The sequence below is a fragment of the Festucalex cinctus genome, chromosome 17 (assembly GCF_051991245.1).
Source record: "Festucalex cinctus isolate MCC-2025b chromosome 17, RoL_Fcin_1.0, whole genome shotgun sequence".
NCBI lineage: Eukaryota > Metazoa > Chordata > Actinopteri > Syngnathiformes > Syngnathidae > Festucalex > Festucalex cinctus.
Genome location: NC_135427.1, coordinates 8,880,752 through 8,893,527, shown reverse-complemented (window position 1 = coordinate 8,893,527; position 12,776 = coordinate 8,880,752). Strand labels below are relative to the sequence as shown.

General features: G+C 38.7%; 1 protein-coding gene across 1 annotated transcript; it reads left to right on the top strand.

Annotated features, from left to right (window-relative positions):
- The first annotated feature begins 405 nt into the window (after nucleotides 1–405).
- On the top strand, nucleotides 406–12,349 carry gsg1l2b (gsg1-like 2b). Its single transcript, XM_077503321.1, has 5 exons — nucleotides 406–884; nucleotides 2,517–2,564; nucleotides 5,761–5,913; nucleotides 10,035–10,146; nucleotides 10,256–12,349. The coding sequence occupies exons 1-5, from the start codon at nucleotides 584–586 to the stop codon at nucleotides 10,554–10,556; spliced, it is 915 nt and encodes a 304-aa protein (XP_077359447.1). The 5' UTR covers nucleotides 406–583; the 3' UTR covers nucleotides 10,557–12,349.
- Nucleotides 12,350–12,776: the final 427 nt, after the last annotated feature.

Sequence of the window (12,776 nt, the reverse complement as noted above, 5' to 3'; positions counted from 1 at the left end):
CGTGATTAATCCAAATTAAAAAGTGTGATTAATCAGCTTAAAAATTGTAATCGTTTGACAACACTAATATATATATATATATATAGGAGAGTACCGGCACTTATTTTTTTCCACTTAAAACACTGCACACCACCCCACCCCAAGTAATACACGAGGGACACTACACTATAGTAGTATTTATTTATTTATTTATTTATTTATTTATTTATTTATATGTTTATATGTATTTATGTATGTTCTATATTTATCTATCCAGTACCTACTGTGAAAGCATATCGCCTCATTATTGAGTACGTTGTGTCACGTGATCATCGTTCTTGCGCTCCTTTGGGCGAGAAGACCCGTCGTGCGCCTGCGCGCGTGTTCGGGAGGGTGGGGGCTGAGAGAGGGGCTACAGGAGGGGACCGGCGCGCACCGTACAAAAAGAAATGAGCGAGTGGGCTTCAGAGGAAGAAGCAGACGCGAGAGGCGCGCCGCCGTCATTAGCCGCGGAAATCTCGACAAGGAAAATCGGATTTGAGCAAGAGAAATCACTGGAATCCGGGATTGAGTCTTCCGTCACCCTTCCGGTGTCTCCGCCGCGATGGCGCTCGACCGGCGGCGGAGAGCGTCGCTGGCTCTCACCTTGAACTTTGTGGCCTTGTTGCTCGCCGTGTCGGCTCTCGGAAGCAGCCACTGGTGCGCCGGCACTCGCAAGGTGGTCAAGCCGTTCTGCGCCGGCCCGGCGACCACCAAGCAGTCGTTCTGCATCCGGTTCAACAGCTCCAATTTGAACGACACGCGGCTGGTGCAGTACATCTGGGAAACCGGCGACGACAAGTACGTGATGAGGAAGTTTCACACCGGGATTTGGTTCTCGTGCGAGCAAAACATCAACATGACCGGTAAAGACAAGTTTGGCTATTTGCTGCCGTTTGCCGATTGCGCAATTCTATTGACTCCAAACTTTTGGCATTGTGAGAGTTTAGCTTTCTTTCTTTCTTTTTTTTAGAGCTGTCAAACGATGACATTTTTTAATCAGATTAATCACATCTTAGAATTTTGATTAATCGGGATTAATCACTCACTTAAAAAGGCTCCCCCAACTTATTTTGCCAGCTAAATTTGAAGCACACCTGTTTTGTGTTCATTTTTCAACATTTAATGTTATGAGAATATCTTCAAAAATGTATATCCTCTGCACTCATGCTGCTTTTTCTAATCAATTAATTATTTGCATAATTTAAAATGGGGGGGAAATGACTTAGGGCATATGTAAACATTTATGAAATGCTTTACTTTAATGCATGTAGTTCTGTTTATTTCTCAAACTCGAACGGCTTCCTTTGACGTAACCATCCGCTGTCGGCTAAAAAGGATCATCTGCGGTCAAAATTAATAGTGTGATTAATCTGTGGTAATACAATGATTAATGCGATCGTTTAACTTTGACAGCCCTACTTTTTACTTTATTTATTTTTTTATTCGTTTTGAAAAGTCTACATACAGCCTACATAAGAGTAGAAATATTTGTAGTGATGTATTCATTGATTGTCTACTCTTAAGCATCTTTTTTTTTCTTTTTTTCCTCATTGTCATTCTCTCATGTCGAGAGACAATCAGATAATGCGATCAAAAATTTCTGTCTCGACACTCCAGGACAGGAAACGAATGACCAGCAGAGGGCAGAACGTAACAAGACATGACAGATTGTGGCATCAAATCAGATTTGCTCTCCAATCAGCCCTGGCGTGCTTACAAGCGCCATAATGTATTTTTACGGTATTTACGAGATTGCTTTGGTGTGCTGCGGCGTGTCAACTAGCTTGTCATTCATTTATTTTTTTCATTTTTTTGCCTTTTGGTTCAGTTGATACAATTTTACAGCATTCAAATAAAATTTCAGAGGGAATTGTTGAAATCCATGATGTAAAAATACTCAATTTAAATAATTTCTGTTCATGTTTTATAGCATTTTCTACACTTGTTTAGTCTTTAAACTAGCTTAAATAATACAAACACATTTAAAAACATGCTGAGACAGCGCAAAAGAAAGTAATAATTATAATAGGAGTAAAGATATACATGATAAAATTAACCTTATAGCTTTCCCTTTGTGTAGGTGTAAAAAGCAGGATTAACGAGGATTTCACAATCATTTTTTCTCAAAAACTATGTTGATCTTGAAATATTTCCAGTTCTCACTTTTCTACCAGAATTACGGTCACCAATAGAGTGCAACCGATTGTGGAACGACAATATACCCAAAATAAACAACCTTCGAATAAGGACAAGCACGATAGATCGATACTGTATGTATGTTCATGTTAAAGTTGACGTTTTATTCAATGGTAAACATCGTGTCCCATCTTTCGCTTCCAGTTAAGCCATCTGGAAACAAGACAAGAAAGAAGGCCGTTTGTTTTCAGAATGACTTACAGCGAGGAAATCCCCTTCATCGATCGAATCGGATTATCTGAGCTAAACTAGCAACTGCTAACAAATGACGATAACGATTCACTGTTTCCATCTTGCAGGTGAAAACTGCAGAAATTTCATCTACGTCGCACCTGCAAATGAAAGAGGTAAGATGACGATGAATCATAATTCTCATTCATATTCAAGCCTGTCATAGACTTTTTTTTTTTTTTTTTTTTTTTTTTTTTTAGGATGATATATTTTCGCAGAAACTTTATCACAATATACGATAGTAGCTTTTTTTTGTATGCTGTTGATGTGGTGTTATTAGCGCCACAGGCAGAGCGAAGTCAGCCGGCTTCCTTTGTTTTTACTGCCTTCTAGAATCATCTCTAACAATCAGCACACATCACTAAATATTGGCCTATCGGCTATTCAGATCAGTGGTTCGTCTTCTTCGCTGATTCTTCTTCTACGCTTTCCATGAACTTTCTATGGCAGCGCGATAGCGCCACTCCTGACTTGGCATATACATTACAGCCGTTAAACATCCTAGACGTCTTCTTTTGGACACTTATGTGTCTTAAGACAGTTGACAAATGAAACACAAATCACACACATAATAAATGTAAAGTAGAGATAAGAATTGCAGGTGAACTGATTCTCATTGTTTTCTATAGAAAAAAATCTTTTGAAACTCTAACAATCTGAGGTAGACAAGCAAACAGGAAGTGAAGCTTCTCGTTGTACCCTTTTACCGTTTTTTTTTTTTTTAACGCAATGCTTACTTTCCCTTCGATAAAAACCCATGGACCGATTATCGCAAACCTTTGCCTCACTATACATGAAACACAAGCAAGTCATGAAGTCAACCCCCCTGCTGCGTATTTACTCCAAACTAATGCTCCGCAGTGGGCTATTAGCACTTAGCGCTAATTTACCTGCTGCCAGGTCGGAGGTGCAAATCAATCTCCTCCATTGGTTCGCTCTCGTTCACCTTATCGCTTCTCTCAGCTGTGCCGGCCCCGGGAGGAAATCCTTTATGTTGGTCCCCCGCTGAGCGTTAACGCTGATAAACTATTTTATTACACCGTGTGATTCCCCTTCAATTTCCTTTTCAATATTAGTGGCGATAAACCTTAGTTGAGGTCAGAAATATTTCATTTACTATCCCGGTTTAGTTTCTGAAATAGAAACTCAGTTTCCTTTAGGGATGCACAATAATGCTATTTTCAACCGATACCGATAAAGCAATAATTTAGACGTGCCGATGTCGATAACCGATAAGTAAGCCGATAATTGTTTGCAAAATGAACTTGAATACAAATATACGATAAGTCTATAACGTGTACAAATACATTGAAACATTGTGCAAACTTTACACAAATCTAATCAAATTGTCAATTTCAAATTGGTTCGATAATTGCCGATAATTTTTGGCAAATTATTTATTATCTGGTTTATCTGTGTGACATCAAATTGGATGATAATTGCCGATAATTATTGGTGGATTTCTCTTATTATCTGGTTTATCCGTTTGACGTCAATTTTGGTCGATAATTGCCGATAATTATTGGTGGATTTCTCTTATTATCTGGTTTATCCGTTTGACGTCAGTTTTGGTCGATAATTGCCGATAATTATCGGCCTCCGATATTATCGTGCATCCCTATTTTCCTTAACATATGTGAATGGCAAACAAGTTTTAAAAATGTCCCAAGTAGGTTAATGCACAACTTAATATGTAAATTTCTCCTTCTGGAGTTTGTGCAGCAATGAGCAAACATTGTGAAACTCCAAACATTGGAGAATGAGCTACAATCGAAACACACCAGATGGCTGCACGAGGGAACGCTTGAAATGCTCTCTGGCTATTCTTCGGCCAGCAATCTGTATTAAGCAGACAACATTAATTGTGAGGCACACGAATGGCAACTGGTTTTAGTTGATTGCACAACTGCTTAAAACAAAGTGAAGTACAAACAATGATCGCATTTACCACCATCGCTGATGGATAAACATCCTCATATGGAGTCCGAGTCAGCCATTACCGCATATTTGATTGAGCACGTTATGTCAGCTGAATTTTCGGTATGATAAAATGTTCACAGAAACTGTCGAGAAAGTCCGACCGATGCGCCGCTTAGTCGAATTATTTCTTGGCTTCAGTTCCTAACGCTGACTTAAAGTCACCTCATGTGAAATGTGTCCTTGAAATCAAGCTATTTTCTAACATTGTTACTTGTCTGGAACGTATGCAAATCTGAAAAAGTTCAACAATACTGCTGATAAGATTTCATTTTGTGTTTTCTAGTATTTATTTTTTTTTCTCAGGAATTTAAATTTAGCTGTGCTTTACCATACTGGATGCATGTGATCCTATATTATGCATCATTTCAAGCATTACTAAATATATTTGAATTCAGTGTGCATGCTTTTATTTCTTCACAATTACTGAGGGGAAAAAAAAAGAGATATGAGTTTAATTCATTCTCTGACCATGCTCATATCTCAAATCATATTTCCTCATTGAAATAAATGGAAAGGCATTTAATACCTTCCATGATAATAATCTGTTTGTGCACAAATCTTTGTTTATAATTCAATTATTTATGTATTTTGATTATGTATTTATTTATTTAAATTTATTTTATTTCCAAATAGTTCAAGAGCCCACATAAATACAAATAGAGTTCCAGAGTGTAATAATAAATCAGACAATGATGGCACAGCACTCGGTTTAATTTTATTTATTTATTATTTTTTTCCCCTTCAATCAGAAATGCTTTGGGGGTACATCACTGAAAAAAAGGTTGAGGACCTCTGCTGTATTGAAATTGTCCAAAAAAAACTTCCCGATTGACTGAAAAATGGAAAAAATAGATGAAGAAAAATAGCCAAATGTAATGAGAAGCAAGTGAATTATTTTTTTTCCACTGAACGTCACAAAGTATTCAACAGTCCACCACCGATATTTTTGAGCAACCAGGATGCGACAACCTTATGATGGATTACGTGGCAAAATTGATGCTTTAGTATTATTTACATAATTGCATCATAGCTTACGTTCAAATGGTTTTAATCGTTTGCTCCTATATGTATCCGTTCACCGACTGTGAAGGTTAATCAGATGGGTGTCAGGGTCACTCATCCGCCGTTCCCGGCGTATCCCGCCCCACCACCCCCCCACCCCCTTCTTTGCTTCCCCACGCCATATTTCCCTTCACTTTTCCCCTCCCCCATTTCCCATTTGAGTGCCTCCATGAGCGACTCGAGCGCATCTTTCTGCACTCCAACAATTTGAAATGTACCGTCAAATTCTTTGCTATCCTTTGTGCTGCTTGTCTCCATTTGAACCTCTAGGGGTGCTGTGGTTGTGCATCGTGGCAGAGTGCCTGTACATCATGCTTTTGGCCACCGGGGGCATCCTCATGTCGATCGAAGTGTGCCAGTTTGGCAACGTCATCGACGGCCTGAAGCTCAACGCCTTCGCTGCCATATTCACCGTCCTCTCAGGTGAGCGACGTCGATCTGGATCTTGACCAGCAACCGTCGAGGAAACTGAAGTGAAATGACATTTTTGTGGAGTGCAATTTTTATTTTTTTTTTCTTATTTTTTTTTTTGTGGAGTGCAATTCTAACCATTTTAAAATGCTTAACTCATTTGCTCCCAATAACGTGTAAATACGTTTTTTTTTATGTTCTAAGTGTCCCAAAGACGTATTTATACGTTTTTTTTGTTTTTTTCTATGCTAGAGCGGACAGAAGGCTTTGATGCAGCCTCTCAACTGCAAAGAACGGTTGCAGAAAAGGTAGTTATTGCACAAACGGCCAGCAGGTGGCAGCAGAGCAAAGGAGATCAACCAGGGCCATGTCGAAAAAAAGCTCAATTACTTCCAATTTTAAATAGATTTGTGAAAACTGATGAAACTTAGCTCTCTTCTAATGCTAATTGCTGCAAAACGGAAACAGATAGAAACATACTTTTTTTTTTTTTCCTGATCTTTCTTTTGATAGGTTCCATGCTTTTATAGCAACAGAACACAATATTCTGTGGGCCTTGCAAAATCAGTCAAAATCCAGTCGAGCAGCCGGGAGCGAACGGGATTGCGAAATGTGAAAATGGCGGCGAGTGAATGAATTAAAGTCAGTCTTCTTTTCGACAACCACGCTTTGTATTATGGAGGCCAGTTGAAGCCACCTGAGATTTCTTCGGCCTCCCTCGCTTGGTGAAGGAATTAACGATGACCTTCCGTTGAAATCCGCCGTGCGAAAATGATGCTGGGCGGCAGTGAAAGATCCTCTTCTTACCCGCAAAGACTTTCCGTGCATGATTGACTTGCCGCTTCTGAAGAGCCGTCGGCGAAATAATTGAGCCCCTGCTCAGCCTTCAGTCCGCATTGAAGAACTGTAATTGAATGTATATTTTACAGCCGCCCCAGAGTGCTCTCAAGGTTGAAAGTTTACATTAATTCTATTGGGGGTTTGATTCAATAAGGGAGGAAGAAATCCTCAGCATGTCTTCACAGTATGACCTTTATAGTATGAGCAATGCACACATATATTAACATGAAAAAAAGCAGATGTGTGTTTTATATGTCTTTAAGGCTCCCTCCCGGCTGCTTTACTGGATTTTGACTGATTTTGCAAGGCCCACGGAATATTGTGTTCTATTGCTGTAAAAGCAAAAGAAAGATTAAAGTCTCTTCTTTCATCAGGAAGAAAAAAAGTATGTTTCTATCTGTTTCCGTTTTGCAGCAATTAGCATTAGAAGAGAGCTAAGTTTAATCAGTTTTCACAAATCTATTGAAAATTGTTAGTAATTTAGCTTTTTTTTTTTTCTAGATGGCCCTGGTTGATCTCCTTTGCTCTGCTGCCACCTGCTGGACGTTTGTGTAATAACTACCATTTCTGCAACCGTTCTTTGCAGTTGAGAGGCTGCATCAAAGCATTCTGTATGCTCTAGCATAAAAAAATAAAAAATAAAACGTATAAATACGTCTTTGTGACACTTAGAACATTAAAAAAAACGGATTTACACGTTATTGGGAGTAAATGAGTTAAATGTTTTTTTAACAGGATGAATTGATTGAATGTAGTTATGGTCATCTACAATACATGAGATTACTTTTTCACTAGCTTGTTAATCAACCATGGCGATAAAAAGAGAGTACGGATAAAAGTAGTGGGGAGAGTGTGCAAGGACAACACAGGGACTCGTTTTTTTATTGCCTGGCGATACTTGTGATGTGGCTGACGAGCTTTACTATCACTATAAAAACTTTCTTTGGGGTTTAACGGCCTGTATTGTCAGTGTGGAGAAGAAACATAAAAGTTGGAGAAAAGAATGAGGACACCTGGTCACATTTAAGAAGATTCGAACTGGTGTACTGGAGAGAGGATCCAGTTCACAATCTGTTGGCTCAGGTGTGTTTGATGGGGTTTAAGGTCCGGACTTTCAATTTCTTCCGCACCAAACTCATCCAACTATGTGTTTATGGACCCGACATTGTTCAGTGGGCAGTTTGAATATACGGCAAACGTTCCTCTTGCAGTGATCGTGAGGCGTGGCTTCAGTCCCAAACAACCCTGTTAGCAGTTTTCAATAAGTAACTGCACATTAGATCAACAATTTAGAATTGCTTCATTGATTTTTACCATGTTTCACTCATTCACTGCCATTGACGGAAAAAGACGTCAAATGATGCTTTTTTTTTTTTTTTTTGGTCACAATATTGTAAAAAAAAATTAGCTCACACTTAAAACAAAAACAAAAACACAATATTGTGCTTTTGCACATACAACACTTAATATTGAGGCACTTACTTGCTAATGCACGCCCACATTGACTTCCTCCACGTATTGACTCGCTTCACAAGCATATTACAATCCCCTTCATCTGACAATTAGCATAGATTTTAAACATAGAAGGCCAAAACATACCTAATGAAAATTAAACTGCACTAAAAAAAAAAAAAAAACAAAACGAGCCACCAGAGGGTGCTAGAACTGCACAAATGGAAATCAACCTGACTTTTTTTTGAGCAGATGTGTAGCTTATAAACATCGTGAACATGACCGCGACGATATTGTGGCTGTTTTAATATCACGATATCGCGATCACCATCGCTTGAAAGTTGCTCTGGATCTTCAGCAACCCTACCAGGGCTTCTCATGGCTCGAAAAGAGATTCTGTTCCAACAAAAACACCCCCACTCAACAATAACACCACTAATAACCTATTACCAGTGGATGATTTTTGAAAGTAGAATGAATGGTATCTCAAAACCACATCTCCTTAATTACGAGACTGGTGACAGCCTTTAGGCATTTTGATGCCTCTTTTGTGTCATCATTAAGTCTGGTTAAAGTAATTGGAATGGAAAGGCCGCACCTTGAGGCGTGTTGAATGAGGACCTATTGCGTCCAACGGGTGGAACTTATCTCAAGTTCCACTTGAGAGAACGTGCCAAGGTTCTCACAAGATCTCACATTCATACCGCTCAATGTGACACAAAGCTGTCTGAACTGATGATGCCGTATTGCGTGTGCATGAGTGGAATGTTGGAATAAATGTGCTGTCTTTCTTTGCGTATGTATTTTGTGCATGTCAAGAGTTGGCACATCCATTTGAGACAAAATACACAGCATGGTGCAGTAAGTGGGCGGCGTCCGTCAGATAAATCGGCTCATGGATCGTGTCGGCAGGCATTTTGTAACTCTTTGTCCGAAAAATAAATACAACCATTCACATTATTAGCATTATTATTATTATTATTATTATTATTGTGGGAATGCTGAAGCACATATGTTATTGTGATTTTTATTCTCCGCACTTTTTTGCCGCCTAACAACTCCCACATAATACTTCCAATTTACATTGTTCAAATTTCAACTAGCTTCAAAACATTCACGCCTGCCGGTGTATATATCGTCTGATTCTACATTACTTACGACATTTGCACAATTTAACATCTAATATCAACTTTTCCACCATTCATTTTCAATTGGACAGTCATTGAACTTTTTCCAAGTTTCACTTTCCACGCCCACTTCCATATCTATAACTTATCATGATTACCAGGTGTCCGATACTTCTTGGTGGCACAGTTGGTAAAGCGCATTGTCCACTAACCGGGAGGTTATCATTTCATAATTTATCTCTCAATGTGCTTTCAGCATTCCCGCGCAATTTCTCCAGAAATTGCACTTAGTCTAGTTATTATTATTATCATTATTATTATTGTGATTTTTATTCTCCACACTTTTTCCCCGTGTAACAACTCCCACATAATACTTCCAATTTACACTGTTCAAATTTCAACTAGCTTCAAAAAAAGTCATGCCTCCTGGTGTATAGATATTTTGACTCCACATCACTTTACATTGTTTTGTTTTGTTTGTTTGTTTGTTTGTTTAATTGAAACTTATGGAATTGTGGGAATAATATTGATTTGTTGCAATGACCAAAAAAAACAACGTTTCAGCATTCACATAAATATACGTTAAATCATGACGTCAAAATCTCATGTGGTTGCTTGACTGAATGAAAACGATCAACTGCTTCATGTGGTGCGATACTGACACCAAGTGGCGCTGTCGGAGAAGCGCATGATTTCATTTCTTTTGCGCGTCAGGCCTGCTGGGGATGGTGGCCCACATGATGTTCACCACAGCCTTCCAGCTGACTGTCAGTCTGGGCCCAGAAGACTGGAAACCTCAGACGTGGGACTACAGTTGGTCATACATGTGAGTCCAGAAAATGTGCACATAGTTTGAAAAAGTTGACGTGGCAAACTTTGAGTCACTTGCACTGCATTGAAATGCGCCGCGCCAGTGACATATTTGCCCTCCCCAGGTTAGCGTGGAGCTCGTTCACGGCGTGCATGGCGTCCTCCGTCACCACCATCAACCGTTACACCAAAACCATCCTGGAGTTCAAGCACAAGCGACGGAACGTGGAGAAGAACTTGAAGATCAAGCAGAAGCTGCTGGAGCTGGACGCTCCCGAGCAGGTGTGGGACATGTACATCAGCTCGGTGCCGAGCGCGGCGGAGGAGCTGCTGGACCTTTCGTCCGACGGCCGCAAACTCTCCGACACCTCCATCTTCTTGGACCTCAATGACCTGCCGGACCAGCAGGGGGAGCAGTACTGCTAGAGGGGCTGCTTGTAGATGAAACATCATTACATTGAGGTTTTTTTTTATTATTATTATTATTGGATTGTTTAAGGCTGAAAACAAGACCCGAGCATGTCCAATAAAAGCGGTTTTCTCTCCATTCATCCCAAAAAAGCAGTAAAAACTAAACTTGCGCATTTACAACAGCAATAAGAAGTATTTTAGTAAAGTATTGTAGTTAAGTAGTTTAGTAAATAATCTGTTTGTATGTAACTAATGACGAAAAAGATCTTCTTGCTAGATAAAACATGCCTAAAAGTTCCAAATCCAGATATCTGACATAAAAAAAAAAAAAAAGATATTTTCTCATAATTATACAATAAAAATACATTGAGTTTTGAATACTTCTCTGGCATTTGTTAATCCAATCGAATCGCGGAGTCCAGCTAATGAATGTTAAGTGTTACATTTGAATGTGCGGCACACAATTGAGCGGCGACCATTCTGGTCCACCAATAAAAGAGGCGGCTACAGTCGGTGATGCTGGGTTGCCATGACAACGATACAGACCCTATTCTGTTCCTCTGTACAATCCGCCAGTGTAAATCAAAACGGCATCTTCATAAATCCTGTGAAAAAAAGTCTTCTCAAGTTCTCTTTTTTTCATAGTTTGTCAAACAACATAAATATCAGACAATGATAACTCAAGAAAAGCTTAGTTTATTTATTAAGGGCCATGTGTGAAAAAAGGACTTCTCCCTTTTTAAATCCGGATATAACTGCGGCTAATCACATTTTTTTATTTTTTATTTTTTTTGCCGTTCCTTTTTCACTAACCAATCCTGCTCACGAAAATGGGCCTTTTGCTAAAAAAAAAAAAAAAAAAAATGTGTTATGGATAAAAATGAACTTGTAATGTACGAAAATAATGAGATAATTCTTGTATACTTACTGTAGTAAAAGATAACTTTTTTTGTTATTATGACATTCTATACCTTTTATTTTTTCAGCTAGTTTATTAAGCACACGCTTTACGATAAGAATCCTGTACATACAGTAAACTTGCTCAATTTAATCAGATCCACAAAATGTTTGCCTCCCCCAATCATAACAATGTTCAGTTTCAATTCTGTCGGAGATGTTTTCATTACCTCTGCCAAGGAGACTTTCATCATAATTCTTTTTTTTTTTTTTTTTTACATGTGGGCACAAAAAAAAAAAAAAAAATGTTTATTTTTGTTGAATGGAAAAGTGCAGAATTGCTGATGATGTTACTGTCGTAAACCGAACTCGAGTCTTATTGAATAATTACTGCTCAGCCTTCGTAAGAGTGTATATAAAAGATGCAGAGCACATTAATAGCGGAAGTCTCGACAGGCGATGCTGAGTGCTCACAGCAGGCTGCTTTCCATCAAAGAGTTTTTCATATAAATACACGCTCACATTTCGAATGAGAGCGATAAGCGTTTCGTTCACTCGTATCAAGAAAACATGAAGCAAGTGTGCAAACTGCGGTGAACGCTTGCTTGCGTTCTATGTGAACCTCTTTTGTGTCTGTATGTTGCGCTACTATACAAATGGACATTAGAAGTGCTTTTGAAATAATATACAGTATTAGATGTGTGCAATCATTTTTTGTATTGGCTATCGGCCTCATGTTTGAGTCTAAATTCTGTTTTACTGGACTTGGTACTGAAGCATGTATTGTCTCATTTTTGTAGCACTTTTATGTACTGTCCTTTGGATTACAGTATTGATTTGCAAACAAGCTCCTGTAGAAATTAAAGTGGAGGTTTTTACCACGTTGGCCACAAGAGGGCAGTGCTGTCAAAGCTGTTGTCGCCTTTCATTTCTCCCCGTTGAAATTATGGAGCGACCTGAATGGGAAAAAAAAAAAAAAACACTTCTGCCGTAAAATGTTTGAAAATAATTTTTCATTTTTAAATAAATGAACACGAGGTGCATCTTAGCTCTGCAATAAACTGAAACTTATTCATATTGCTGCAGGCAAAAAGATACTTTTAAAAACAACTTGATATGAAATTGCAAAGGAATCTCAGATAGACACACGACAACATTTTTTATTTATTTTGCTTAAAAATAGTTTTATTTTTGTTTTCAAACTAGTGCAAATACATGCAAAAAAAAACTAAAACCCTGTTAAGTAGGCATGAAATCTTCAAACAGCCAAAGAACAATGACGTCACTTGTTCTGAACTTGTCTCGTGTGGGCTTAAACATCATTTAAGAGCCACGTTG

Excerpts from the sequence above, each read along its gene's own strand:
- gsg1l2b (XM_077503321.1), top strand. The coding sequence starts at position 584 with ATGGCGCTCGACCGGCGGCGGAGAGCGTCGCTGGCTCTCACCTTGAAC. Across the intron at positions 2,565-5,760 it reads CGCACCTGCAAATGAAAGAG|GGGTGCTGTGGTTGTGCATC; the intron begins GTAAGATGACGA and ends TTGAACCTCTAG. Across the intron at positions 10,147-10,255 it reads GACTACAGTTGGTCATACAT|GTTAGCGTGGAGCTCGTTCA; the intron begins GTGAGTCCAGAA and ends TGCCCTCCCCAG.